The sequence below is a fragment of the Chroicocephalus ridibundus genome, chromosome 11 (genome assembly GCF_963924245.1).
Source record: "Chroicocephalus ridibundus chromosome 11, bChrRid1.1, whole genome shotgun sequence".
NCBI classification, from domain to species: Eukaryota; Metazoa; Chordata; class Aves; order Charadriiformes; family Laridae; genus Chroicocephalus; species Chroicocephalus ridibundus.
Genome location: NC_086294.1, coordinates 10224490 through 10238870, shown reverse-complemented (window position 1 = coordinate 10238870; position 14381 = coordinate 10224490). Strand labels below are relative to the sequence as shown.

Sequence of the window (14381 nt, the reverse complement as noted above, 5' to 3'; positions counted from 1 at the left end):
GGGGCACAAGGGAAATGCAACATTTTTCAGCAAAACCGGCGCGGCAAGTCACTGAAACGCAGCCAGACAGGCCTGGCTTTCAGATATTTCTTTTCGCTGATGGCCCTCACCAAAGGTTTTTCTTCCACCTCCAAGACCCTTCTTACTCCTGTCCGTCCCATGCAGCACAGGGCAATGCAGAGCTGCTGCCTGCACTGGGAAATCTGCTCCGTCCTGCAACTACAGGGTTAAGCGGGCGCCGGGGCTGAACTAAGCTGAACTCAGCGCTTAATTTTCAGAAATGCTGAGGCCTGCTCCTCTCGCATTGTTTTCAGCCAGGGGCGGAGGAAGTAAGCTCTCTTGGAAAACAGACCGTGTGTGCTGGCCGTGCTGGGGTGGGTGAGGCGGCTGGGACCACCCTTTGGCACATACAGTGGCCACCCTGGCACCAGAGGGAGCCGTGCAGGGAGCAGTGCTGTGACATCTCTTCCCTGGTATCGGGGTGTGAACCCCGAGCATCCTCCCTGCTCCTGCCAGCAGCTCTCCCAACATGACCATCGCTTCAAAGGCAGCGGCGCTGCGTCACCGCCCAGGGGAGCCTCCAGACTGCGCGGAGACAGAGCCAGGGACGTGGAGGCCACAGATAAGGCATGGGAAGGAAGAAGGAAGGACCACAGCCAGCCAGCTGAGCTACAGGGTTTGGAGATCGCTGGGGCTCCTGCCTGAGACTGTGTTGCTGAAAGCAGCCTTTTAGTTCACCCCTGTGCTTGGGTTTTTTTCCAGCTCAGCTTGCAGGAAGGTTTTGGGAAAGCCCCGCAATGATGCTGCACGCGCAGGTGTCTCACAGCCACCCGTTTTGCTGTAGAGAGCTTAATGACAAGGTATAGGAGAGCAGCAAGGAATAGCAGTCACAAGCACACAGCCCCACGGTGCCACCTTTCAGAGCCTTTTCAAGCTCTTTTGGTCATTGCGTCCCTTCCTTGGCCATCCTGCCCGCAGCAGGCACTGCTCCAGCGCACTGCCTTGGGCAGACACACTCGCCCAGGCGCAGGCAGAGCTACAGCACCTTCCTGGACCACCACTGCTTCGGCAACGGTTGCAGGAGGGACAAGCCACAGCATCCCACGTCACAGCAGATTTTAGGCATAGGACTATTGGGGAAAAACTCTTCCTGCCTCTAGAACAGCATCTTCCAAGGTCGCAGAGGTAGCCTGGACCTCGTGTCCTCTGCAAGATCTGAGCTAACAGCTCGCGAAACTGCTGCACACCCTCGGGATACTCCTCCCAGCTCCCTCTGACTCCTGTCAGGTCTCTCCTGCCTGCACTACCACAAGGTTGCAGGAATGCCGGGTGGGGGGCCAGGCTCTCCGCCCCACGGCAATGCCATCCTGCACAAGGACGCCTGGCCCCAGTGGAGGGCACAAGGGAACGCAAGGAGAGGTGTCATGAGCTTCTGATGTTGCCAGCTTGTCCCACGTCCCCAGGCAGCCCAGTCCCAGACCCCTGACTCTCCTGGGATGGAGCAGGGGCTGCTCTCCATGTCACCTGCAGAAGAGGAGCCCTTCCCGCCGCCCCTCTAACCAGTGCCTCCCCTGGGGCCGTTGTGCCCCCTCTCACCTCCAGCACTACTTTCTCAGCTCTCCCCCTGCCGTGAAGCCTGTCCCTGCCGTGCATCCAGCCAAGATGGCCACCCATCCTAGGAATCAGCCCCACAGGGATGGACTCACAGCTGGCAGCCAGATCCACCCGGTCTTTGCAGCAGAAGAGGGTCCCCAGGTGATGAAAAGTGTCTCTTGGCTACCTGATCTCTCTTGGCTGATGGAAGAGCTGCTGCAAAGAGGTCTCCCAGCTCCACCCTTCCTGCTGCCCCATCCAGTCACAGCTTCTCTCCTTGGATCCCTCATCCCTGCTCTTCTCCCAGTCTGGAATTATCTCTTCCCAGCACTGGCCAGAACATTAAATGGCCTTAACCCTATCAATAATGCAGAGGAATTGATGGCAGGTAGCTTGTAGACAGCTACCAGCCTCTGAGGGACACCAAGACCTCCCTGAGTGTGGCCAGGCAGGACCTGGGGTGCAGATAAGCACCTGCAGCCCACATTGGGGTGGTGAGCTCAGGCAGGAGCTGGCTGGGAGCCCACCTCACCAGACCCATGGTAACCTGAAGAGGATCCTCTCTGTTGGCCCACAGGAGATCGCTGCTCACAAGACAGAGGTACACAGGGAAAGTGCTGGCTGGACATGGCCATGTGCAAGTGGCCATCTCAGCCTTTGCACTGTGGCTTTGTATGTGCTGGACAGGTTTTCCCATGGCCCCAGGCTGCCCACAGCTATCAGGCTCTGGGGAGGTCTTTCTGAGGTCTCCCCTGTGTGTTGGGGAGCTGTTGCTAAGCCCAGAGGCCGTGCCATTCCCATCTAATAAACTGGAAAAAGGTGGCACTGTGCCTTTCTTTGTGAAGGAGGTCTATGTGTCCCAGAGAGGTGAATCTGAGCTGGTTTCCTGCAAGCTGCAGACTGGTCTGGGAGCCCCTGGTGTGCAGCTGCTGGCTGCGAGACACAAGCCAGGCGGCTGCTCTTCCACCCGAGGATGTGTGCAGGACCGGCGTCAGGGCACCGCAGCCAGTACTGGGCTGCCCTTGTCGGCAGAGTGGAGATGCCTGGGTGCACTGGGGTTCTGCCATCTGGGGACTGGGGGTCCCCATCTGGGAGGCTGGGGGTCTCCAGCCATGTCCCTGCCACCCAGGCACATGCAGCCCCGCCTGGGACTCGCTGCCCTGCCCACCTCCCTGCCGCAAAAGGGGCGATGGGTTGAGGGGTGCTCTTGGCAGCTGGGAGGCTCCCATCACATCTCCCCAGGTGAGTTTGGGATGCAGACCTTCAGCATGCAAATCCTGCTGCTTCCATGAGTTTGCAGGCGCAGGGTGTGATAGTGGGACTGGCTGCTTGGGCCAGCAAGCATCACCTCTCGTCCTGCTTTGACAAGTATCTTGTCCTTGGCTTTGAAATAGAAATGCACAACTTCTGCCTTCCCCTCTGTGTCCAGTGTCACCTTATGAGATGTCGTGCTGCTTTTCAGGCTTGGTCCCCCCCTGCATCCCCATGGGAGAGCTCATTAGCCGATAGCTACCAACCAAGCGTTGGAAGTGCACAGTACAGCCGGGCTCTCCCCCCCCAAGCATAATAATTGTCAGAGCCATTAGGTGGCAGCAACTACCGTGCCACCAGCGTCCCGTTCCCTGCGCAGTCCGAGCCTCGCACAAACGGCCTTGGAGCCAGGCCCAGCCCTGCTGCCCACAGCCCCCGGCCACCAGCAGCCTGCAGCTGGTCCACGGGGTGGGGGAATAGCCCTGGGACGGGGCAAGCGCTGTGGGACTGCAGAAATGGGTTTGCAAGGGAAAACAAGGGAAGGCTCCGAAATAGGGGACTGGCATCCCGAGGAGCAATGTCGGGCTCAGCGGTGACATGAGAATGACCAGCCAGGTCTAAAGGACACCCCCGGGGAAGATAACTCTCTGATGGAGTCCATCTGCAAGGGACTGCTGTGAGCACCCAGCTGGGAACTGCCGGTCGCTGACTTGCAAAAGCGAGTGTCCGTGTGCCGTGCTAACGAGCAGACAGTGAAGCCACGCTCATTTCCAGCGGCGATTTTATTGTCTCGGCGTTAAAGACCCTACGGGTCAGGTAACTGGCCAGGCAAACCCCGCCTGGGAGCTGCAGGCAAGGCTGGGTCGGGTGCCGCGTTGGACAGAACTGACTGAAGATCAGAAGGAAAAACTGCTCGAAATGTCAAAGTTGGAGAGGTTTCCAAAGGAAATGTGTTTCATTTGTAAATATCTCTAGAAAATCAAACTGTCAAAATATTTCAGTTTAACTTCTCAGTTTCCCTGTATTTCTCCCGTCTAGTCTCTCTTTTCCTTTATTATTCTCCCCTGCGCCTGCTTTCACACTGTTCCTATTTTGCCACTGAAACAGAAATGAACAGCACAAGGAAGGAGAACGAAAAATGACAAAGTGAGCACAACCCCCCCAGATCTCCAATTTTTCATTTTCCAATTTCACCCGCGGTAGGAAAATGGTCACAAAAACGCATTTTGTTCATCTTCAGACTCCAAACATGTATAAAATCCCAACCTCCATATTACTTTTCCTTCCAAGATCCACGATACGGGTTACTGAATAGCCGTCTCCTACCCATATAGCACCAAAAAGCAAATCCAGTGCTGCTTCCCCCCCGGCAGCCCAGCACGCGGGGATACGGGCAGTGCCCGCCACCGAGCCTGGGCAAAGCCGGGGGTCCTGTGGACCACCCCATCTAAATCCCACAGCTCAAGCTCAAGCTTAGCCACGCAGTAAAGAGAACATATTTAAAGAAATCTTTTGATAATTTGGAAAAAAATCAGTATTTTTAGACTCTTCTCTGGAAGAAAAAGAGAAAAACTGGTTAAGATATTAATTGCTTATGCTGATCCAGGGTTTTTTTGAAGCTCTTAATGATCTGAGCTGCTTGTAAAGGTGTTGGTCTTGGTGCCATTTCCTTTTAGAAAGCAACAAAGCAGCTCAGTGAGGCTAAGCATCTCGTTTTGATATTTGCAGGGTGGAACATTTTGATTTTTCAACTTACAAAGCTTTGCTGCTTTAATTTTTTTTTGTACGTAAAGCCGAGGCTGAAATCAGAATGAAAGCTTTCAGTTTAAGCTAATTAATCCAAACACTTTGATTCAAATCCCATTGTGTTTTCTCAGTTTTGTTCTCCGGGAATTTATTTTAAGTGTCTGCATTCCATTTTTAGAACAGGGGAAAAAAAAGAAAAAAAAAAGTGAGATTTCCTAGAAAAGAGATAACCCGCTGCGTACCCGGGGCTAGCCATTCTGCAGTATTTCGTACGCTTAGAAGAGTAAAAAGAAATTATCTTTTCCTAATTACGTTGTTTGGTCTCCTTCTCGGAGAGAAGGTCCGGAGACCTGGTCTGAGCTTTGCCGCCAGCCCCCGGAGCAAGGAGTGCCATGCTCCGGCCTGAAGGTCCCCCAAATCCTCCCAGGATCACCCTGATTCTCAGTTTCCCCATGAAACAATATGAGGAACAGAAGGAAAACCAAGTTATCTTGATAACACCGCTCCAACGATAAGAAAGAAGCAGCATTTGCCAAGGCTAAATTACTCTTTCTGAGAAGGTGGTGCTCCCCGAGGAGCTCTGGGAAGACGGGAGGTGTGCCAGGCAGCTTCCATGGAGAGCTCCAAGGGCTGGGCTTCTCACAGGCGGCTCGGGAACATCTCGGGATCCTGCCCTAACGGCTGATGGGAGGGAGGATGTTTCTTCCTTCCATCAGTCCTCGCTGCTTCAGGGCAACTTGAAAGGGAAAACTAAAAATAAACCCAACTTCCGATGACCTTTAATGGGTTGAAACATAGTTGGCAATGGGAAAGCAGGTCAGGTACCTCGGGGGCCAGAGCTGCAGCTGGTACGGCTGTCCCTTTGCATGGCTTTGCTGATGCTGCTGGCCGGGCTCTGCGGTGCAGCTATCCCCGCTGGCTCCCCGCTCGCCCCGCCGCGGGGCCGGGAGCAGGGGCAGCACCAGCACGATGTGCACGAACTCACCTACACGGAAACGGAGCTGCCCCGAGATGCCCGAGCTCTGACAACAAGCCCTGATACTGCCCGGGAGCCCCAGCCTCGCTGCGTACCTTGCAGCGTGCTCCTCGCGTGGCAGAGGTGTGTGCAGGGACATTAGCTCTCCTGAAGGGCTAGAGAGTGACAGGCTCTTGCAGGTTTTAGGACAAACGCTGGTTTCTAACGCCCCAAAGGCTTTGCCATCACCCCTCCCTTAGGCAGCTCACACAGCACCTCTCCTCTCCTGGTGTCCTGGTCTTTCAGGAGGGGAGGTGAAGGCCCAGCGCGCCCAACATGCAGGACAAGTCACTCTAGAGCTTCTGCAGCACTTGCTTTCACTCATCTGCTTTTGGTTTGGGAACATTTGTTGCACTTGACCGAGGGACTCAGCCCCTGTGATGATAAGATGGGTAATGCCAGAGGACCCGTAGCTCCTCCCGTGCATGGCAGAGGCATCCCTTTCTGGCTTTGCAGGACAGCTACAGGTTACAGATGGGTTGCGGTGCACACCAGCATCGCCTGGAGCAGATCCAACTCACAACCGTTCTCCACTGTCCAGGGTTTTTTTTTCCCCTGAAACTATTTGCACAGCACTAAAATTAATGACTGAAAATGGGAGTTTGCTTGAAAATAATCTATCATTTGATTATCACTTTAATGCAGGCAGCCTGGGGAACATCTGCCTCTGCCTGTCTGTGTCTCCTCCTGCCGACACGGGGAATTGCTGGGAAGGGCTGTTGTGCTGCTGTGTAAACTGGAAGAAAGCCAAGCCCCTGGCGAATGACTCGGTGGCTGCTGTGACTGAGGAAGAGGAGCAGGGTCCGGTGCTGGATGAGGCACCAGCTGTGCTGTCAGGTCCCACCATGGCCTCCCAGGGGCCCTGCTTGAAACACCCACTGCCCAGTTCTCTGCCTCTGGTCCCAGTTGCCATGTTTTCCAGGGACTCCCAAAGTAAAATGCCGATCTCTATCATCTGGAAAGCGATTCTGTCATCACTAGAGGAGTGAGTCTGGCGTTGCACTTCGGCAGTGGGCAGCAGCATCTGACCACTCCTGACTTTACCTCTGCCAGATCCCACATCACAGGGGAGGCACAGGACAAGAGAAAAATGGGTGGGGAACTGCCCAGCGACGCAGAATTTCCTCCATCCCATGACACAGACAGTGTGCTGTGGTATAACGGGGTCTCCAGACCCCTTAGGCTTCTCTGCTGCCTTTTGGGAACATTACAGCCCTGGACTTAAAGGCTTTTTTTGGAAAATGTCACCAGCTTGTGATGAGTCATAGTCCTGCTTCTCTGCAGCTTGCCCAGTGCTTTGCGTGAGGCGTCGGGCTGCGCCGTGCTGGGGTCCCCATGGGCATCTTGCTGCCGTTGTTTGGCCTTAAATCGTCTCACTGAGAAAGGAGAGCCTTCCGCTGCCAGCGCACACGCAGGCAGGTCTGCCAGGAGCAGGGGCTGGCAGGGCTGCGTTTGGCCAGCTGCTGCCTCTGGGACAGACAGACACACGCGTGCTACGGCACCCTGGAGCAAGGGCTGCAGCCAGGATCTCTGGCCAAGGCATTTCCACTCCTCCTGCAACCGTGATCCACTAGGCCCAGCAGTGAAGGTTGTTCACCAAGATGACTACTAGTGGAAGGGGAAAGAAAGGGGGTGGAAAGCCTGGGGCTCCTACAGAGGGACCTCTGAAAGCCGTTCTGTGCGACCGTATGTGTGTGTGTTTGCAAACACGCGTGTACGCATGTGTCTGTACCTAGGTGTGCTGAAAGGGATGCCATGGCTTCAAATAAACCAGAAATGCCAGAGCTAAGGCTGCTGCTGAGCCATCCCCCCACGCGCTTTGAGGACAGAGATGCTTACGTGATCTTTTAACTCTCTGACCTCTCCTAACCCTGTCTCTCCTGGCCTTGGGACCTGCATTTCCCTCCCATTCCCCTCTCCATTCCTCACCTGGCCCCCAAGTCATGTAGAAGTGAGTCCCCATTCCTCGGGGATTTCCCCTGGCACCCTGCCTTGTGGCAGCCCCCGTCAGCCCTGGGGACCGACATCCCTTCCCAGGGACAGCATCTGAATGCAGCCTCACATGGAACCAGATGGGCGGTGGCCTCCCAAGCCACCAGCTGGAGAGGTGGCGAGCCTCATTTCTCCGAGTTACTGGTGCTGGTATAACACAAGACACATTTTGAGCCCAGCTCCCTGTGATTCCATGTGCAGCCAGCAACTTCCAGTGCTCCCAGTGATCAGCCAGCTGGTGGTCAAGCCAGGAATTAGGGAAAGAAACACAATTATCGACTGGGTAGGGAAAGTTTGGTTCAGGTGACTCTCTCAGCAGGGGCACAGAGGCAGAGATAAGAAAACCTGTGTCCAGGGAAGTAATCAGTAAAATTCAATGAAATTAGCACCTTTTTTTCTTCCATCCTCTTACCCCCATCACTATCGTGGCCCTTTCCACGGAATGATGCAGGGTCCTGCAGGCAGCAGCTTCCTTTGCCCAGCCTGAGCTACGTGGTACATGCTGGGTACGGAATGAGGCAGGCGCCTTATGGGAAAAATACGCATCTAATAATTGCCGTGAAAGACTGTGTTGCAACGCACAGACACAAAGGGATGAAAGGAGGCTGCGTTAACATCCTGACATTTCCTCATTTCTGACTTCTTGTCTCAGGCATCCCCAACACCCTTTTGTGGCAGCTTTTGCAGCCCGTTTCCTCAGTCAAAGAAAAGGAAACGGGATTTCCAAAACACCCTGGGACAGTGCTGGCGGTGAGGGGCTCCAACCAGTGCCCTGCACCATGGGACCCTGTCGCAGCCCACACAGGGGCCAGGTCCCTGCACGGGAGCCAGTGGCCGAGGTTGGGGGGTGGCAGGGGTCTGAACTCCCCGCTGTCAGCTCATGAGTGCCAAAACCCAAAAATGCCATGGTGGGGGACACCTGATGCCCTGCCTGCCCCGCTGGCAGCGCCCACTGCCCCTTCCCCACAGCTCAGCTCCACGGTGCTGGGATTGTCCAACTGTGAGGGGACAAAGGGCAAGAGGTTCTGCGCTAGAGCCCCCTGAGCTCCGCCAAAGCACCCTGTCCTCCTCCCCAGCCCTCTGCAAGCCCAGCCTGTCTCTGATGGAAATTTCAAGTTGTTCTGAAGGCAGCAAGTTAACAAGATTTGGAAACCAGGTCAGCGGAAGAAGCTTAATTAGCTTGCTGAACCGTGGGGACCAGCTCACATCGTGTCTGCTTTATTGACTCCCCGAATGGACGTTACTGATACGATAGGCGTGAGCCTCGTTGCGACAGGGTCCTGTGCTCTTCCCTCGAGGAGGGGACACCCCAGACACTTCTCAGGCACAGGGAAACTTCACAAAGGGCCCCAAATCAGCGCCATGGGACATCCCGAGCCACCCCACCGTGCCGTAGCAGCAGCTTTCCCCTTGCCTGCCCCCCCCCCAGCCCTGCAGGGACCCCTGAGCCCCCACTGCTGGTCCTGCTCTTCTCACCCACCCAACACCTCTCGGGAGGGGACAGAGCCGGAGGGGACAGGCAGCAGCGCTTGCAGCGAGCAGCAAGCCTTGCGTCACCGGCAGCACAGGCGTAGCTCACACGACTTACTACCTGTCTTGTCATGTCACCGCAAACATCTGCTGCCGCAAATAAACCAGCAAGAGAAAGGGAAAGCAAAAGGCCCTCCCCGGGCGGCACTCCAGCCCCAGGAGCGGGAGGGATGCGGCGCCTGTCACGCCGCATGAAAAACCCCTTTCATTAGCGGTGAGATCGTAGCTCGCCTCTTTGCATCGCAGCGCAGCTTCTTGGGGGCTCTGCAGGCAGGGCGGGCACAGCCCCGTCTCCCCTCACAGCCTGCGAGCAGCTCCGCTGGGTATGGCTTTATTCTGACAGATAGCGTCTCACAAACAAAACAAGGAGCTAATGGCTTTGAAGCCCTTCCAGGAACCCTGACGTGCTGCCGGCTGCTTGCTGTTCGCGAGGGAAGGACCCCCTCTCCATCCTGCAGCAAGGCGCCGTGCAGACACCCACGGCCCCTTCCCTGCTCCCGGTGTGGGACAGACACCGAGGCTGCCTTGCGTGGGATGGCAGGACAGCCGGGGGTGGCCAGTCTGGACAGCTGCTGGAGGGGAACCTTGGCAGTAGAGGAAATCTAGTTTTTCAGCATGAATTCTATCCTTCCCTGCCATGCCTCTGTCCTGGGAGAGCGTTTCTTTGCACGCTCAGCCACCACAGGGCCAAGGTGGAGAGTGAGCAGTGTGGGACTGGCAGCCGGTCCCACCCAGGGCTGGATGGGAGCAGCACCAGGAGGGGTGGGAGCCCCAGGGCAAGGAGGGACCAGCCTGGGGGTGCCGGGAGTCGCAGGCAGGGCAGCGAGCTAGGTCACCAGGCAGGGATGAAGACAGGGCAGTGGGAAGGGCAGGACAGTGCAGCAGGCAGGGCCGGACTGGAGGCAGACTGCAGGCAGGGCGGCGGGCAGGGCTGGACCGCAGGCAGGGTGGCAGCCAGGGCTGCAGCAGGGTAGCGGGCAGGGTCAGATCACAGGCAGGGCTGCAGGCAGGGTGGCGGGCAGGGCAGCAGGCAAGGCGGCGGGCAGGGCAGCAGATGGGGTAGCAGGCAGGACTGCAGGCAGGGCAGCAGGCAGGGCCGGACCATGGGCAGGAGTGCAGGCAGGGGAGTGAGCAGGGCCAGATCACACGCAGGACTGCAGGCAGGGCGGCGGGTGGGCAAGACTGCGGGCAGGGGAGCGGGCAGGGGAGCGGGCAGGGGAGCGGGCAGGGCCGGACCGCTAGCAGGGCTGCAGGCAGGGGAGCGGGCAGGGCTGCGGGCAGGCGGTGCCCAGCAGATGGCGGCGGTGCCGAGGCGCCGCGCCCCGCAGCCGCCCCCCGGGCCCGCTCCGCCGCCCCCCGCGCTGCCCCCGCGCCGCCCCGCGCTGCCCCGCCCGGCGCGGCCGTCCGCGCGCTCATCCGCCGGGGCGGGGCGGGGCGGGCGCGGAGCGGCGCTGCGCGGCCCCCGCCGCGCCTCCGCACCCTCTATAAGAGGAGCGGCCGCGGCCGCGCTCCGCAGTGCATGGCAGCGCCTCGCCCGGGACGCCGCCGTCCCGCCGGGACCCTCCCGGACCCTCCCCCGGGTGTGCCCGCCGTCGCCTCGCCCCCTCCCGGCCGCCGACAGCCTTGACCTTGCCGTCCGGCAGCCCGCGGGATCGGGGGCTGGGTGGCGGAGCTGCCTCGGGATGCGTTAGCCGGCGGATCGCGCTGGAATATTTCTCCTAGGAAGGAGAGAGGCGACCTCCTCCCACTGGCCGGGGAGGGGGGGCGGGAGAAAAAGAGGAATTAAAGAGCATCTTTGCCCGCTTTGTTGGATGAGAAGGACGGAGAAGGACCAGCAAGATGAGCACTAGCAGTAAGTATGGCTTTGCCCAGCCTTTGCTGTGGGGATGGGGCTGATATTTGACTGATTTGGCTGTGAGGAATTGGAAGGAAAATGTCACAACAGCGTTGACAAGGCTAATAGGATGGATTTTTTTAATTATTGTTTTCTTGCCTGCCTTTTGCTTTCTGACAGGGTCTGGCTTTGCTGGCCCTTCTTTCATGTGGGCTGAGCCATGGTGCTTATCTCCACTGAGTACTTCTTGGCTTGTGCTTCCTGGGTTTGGAGGACAGATCATGGACTAAAATGTCGATATGCAACATGGTGAGAGGGAGCCAGGAGCACTCTCACAGGCAGCAGGCTCACTTGCTGATGCCACTGCCTGTGTATAAATGGACGGGGGGAACAGCCGATGAGGAGGAGCAGAGTGAGGAGAGACCCAGAAACCAGGGACCTGAGCAAAGCACAGGTGCAGTACAGAAAAACATGTACCTTCTGCAGCTGGGGATGTGGGTGTTTCTATTGTGTGTGTGAGAGAGACAGGGACAGAGACACTCATGTGCTATGTATGAATTTCTAAAGAAGCAGAGCTTGGAAATGTGCTGCATGAGATGAGAACTGGCACCTGGTACTAGTCTGGTTACTTCTGGTTTTGTGTCCTTGTTGCAAAGTCTGGAAAGATTGATCAGGTTTGATCAAGCCACAATCAATTTCTTTTTCCTCACTGGTGTGATGTGCGAGAGAGCTTGCTAGTACAGCTTTGATGCATTCTTCTAAAAGCAGTGAGCCTCCAGCCAAAGGAGTCAATGCTGATGGCCACCTGAGGGTCTTCCTGCTGGGATAACCTGCCCAAGGAGGGTGCCCTCCCTGCTGTGGGTCCCAGAGGCTATGTGAAGCGAGGAGGACTCCCCCAGGCAGAAAGCGGCAGAGCAATGACTTCTCCATTGCATTGGTGTGTTGAGGTTTCTCAATCCGAGGGCTTGGGGTGGTTCCCAAGCAAAACACTGTGAAAAATGCCTTGGCATGCTGCAAGGCAACAGAACAGGTGATTCCAGCTCTGTTGGGCTGTGTCAGAGGCAAGAAAACTTTCCGGATGCCCTCTGCACGAGCCACACCTGGGACAGGAGCTAGCCCCCCTCCCTGGGGAGCGGGGCTGGTGGTGCCCAGGTAGGAGACAATAGGGACTGGTTCTTTCTGAGCCTGCTGGGTGCCTGATAACAAAGGGTCGTCCGCCTCTCTGGGTGACGGGCTCCGGTCCGGTTCGCAGGCTGGGATGGCACACGGTGCTCGCAGGGATCAGTGGCCACAGTGGGCAGGTGGGGCTGCTAAGCTCCCTCTAAGCCAATTTTGACAAAAGTGTTGGTTCCTTTTGGGATTCCTTTCCAGCTCTTAATATCCAGCTTGGCTGATGATAGTGATAAGGCGTGTTTATGGTGCTGGTGTGTTATAACTATCTGATGTTGCTGCAGAACTCCTTTACTGGGTCCTCCCCCACACAGAGAGGTGCCAGCAACCCAAACATGCCGCCTGCCTGTTGCTCTGGCATGACTTATGGGAGGAGGCCACTGGGCAGGTGGCAAGAGCAGGGCTGGGAGTCTCCTGGGAGGTGCTCCTCCCTCTGCCACTGCCTTGCTCTGTGACCTTGGGCACATCACTCAGCTGTGCCTCAGCTTCTGGATTTGCCAGCAGCAGGCTGCCACCTTGCCCAGTGCTTTGGTTGGCTTTGTGATCTTTGCCTAAATATTGCCATTACCTTTTTTGAAGTAGCCATGTGTTTTAGTAAAGGCTTGGGAACTTTGTGACAGCTGCTGATCACTTACAGATTACTTACGGTCCCTTTGGGACCACACCTGGTACAAGGGCTGTGCAAACCCTGCAAGGCAGTGGGCTCTGCCCTGGTAGGCTTCCAGGCACTTTTTCGGAAACTGACAGACTCAAAGTAGGGCTTGCCATACCCAGATGCTGCCTCGTGTCTGTTCTTAGCAATGGCATGATCCCCTCCTAGCTGGCTCTGTGAGCAAGGCGCAGGGTGTGGGGCTGCCTCCTCCGTCAGCGTCTTCTGTGGCTGGTGTGAATGTTGCCAAAGCCGCCGCATCTCCCCTCTCGCTGCTGCCTCGCTCAGCTCTGCGCATCCCTACCCAGCCTGTATCTCTCAGGTCCGTGTGCCTGGGAGGCCAAAAAAAAAAAAAAGAGGCCAGGAGCTTTGTGTCAGTGCCCTGTGTGCCATCTCTGTCTCACCCCACTGATGCTACCTGGCAGTGACCTGCAATGGCTTTTGCAGCCCTCAGCTAGTGGCCAGTGGCTCAGGGGAGCTTAGTGCCACTTGTTGGTCAGCCCTGCTTGCAGCTCTGCCTCCCAGGCATGGCAACTCTGCTCCTCTCTGCATTGATTTTTTTTTGACTGTTTTTTTTTTTTCTCCCCAGCCCCTGTAGTGACTGGGGCTCCAGCCAGCAGGCTCAGCTGTACTCTGGTCTTTCTCCTGGTGCGTGGGACCCTACCTGTGTAGATGTGAGGAGAGTGGGAGACACAGGTAGAGGAGGAGCAGAATGGATGATGAAGCCAGGTTGTGCATGGGGTGATGACCTACAGGTGTACCTGTGGCTGCAGGAACCAAAGTTTTTGAGGCTGGCAAAGCAATGAAATGGTGGTGGCATTTTTTCCTCATCTGTGCATCTGATCTGTGAGTTACCACGCTCCTTTCCATTTTAATTGGTGCCTTTTGATAATGCTTCTATCCTGTCCAAAGCTGATGCGAGGCAGGAAACTTGGGGCTGTGGGCCACGGCTGGCCTCAGGCCATGCTGTTGTGCAAAACTATTGTCAAGGCCTCAGGGGAGCTCTGCGCAGGATTTGTGGGGCTGTGCAGGTGCATCTCTGAACACGCTTCGTGGCCAGCACACAGGAGTCTCGCCTGCCCTTGCTGAGGGGACAGGGGTTTGCTTTTCCATGAGTCCTGGGGTTGGTGGCCCCATGTCACCTCCTGTTCCATGATGCAGGGAAGGCAAAGCCATATGGAAATCTTGCTTTAAGCGGAAGAGGAAAAGGCCCTTGATCTTGGGTGTAAACTTGTATCCTGGGGCTGCAGAGCAGATCAGGTGGCCCTGAGGGTGCAAGGGTTGTGCTGGCTGGGCAGGCAGCCTCCTCCCGGGCTCACCAGGTGTACAGCGAGCGTTTGGAGGGCACAGTGTTGATATTTACATTAGCTAAGCTATTTATACCTCCCACTCCGGTTAGCACTGCTAATTGGTTGCAAATAGATTCATATATTCATAAACAGGTCTATCAGTGCTGTGCTGCACTTTCACTGAAGCTGGATCCTGTAGTACAAACCCTTGGCCAAGAGAACATCCCTTGAAATGACTCCCTTAAGTCCCCTAGGTTTTGGCTTCAACTTCTCCCTGAGAAACTGGCCCGGTGCAGGGAGGCTGATGTGGCC

At 56.6% G+C, this 14381-nt stretch overlaps 1 protein-coding gene across 6 annotated transcripts in view; it reads left to right on the top strand.

Moving 5' to 3' along the window:
* Positions 1–10561: 10561 nt before the first annotated feature.
* ABLIM3 (actin binding LIM protein family member 3) overlaps positions 10562–14381 on the top strand; it is a 56469-nt gene continuing 52649 nt past the window's right edge. For all 6 annotated transcript variants that reach the window (XR_010072906.1, XR_010072910.1, XR_010072908.1 and 3 more), the window contains exon 1: positions 10562–10979. Coding sequence is in view for 1 of the 6 variants with exons in the window: in XM_063349107.1 (XP_063205177.1) it covers positions 10967–10979 (13 nt within the window). In the remaining 5 variants the exon portion in view is untranslated. The remainder of the gene's footprint in view (positions 10980–14381) is intronic.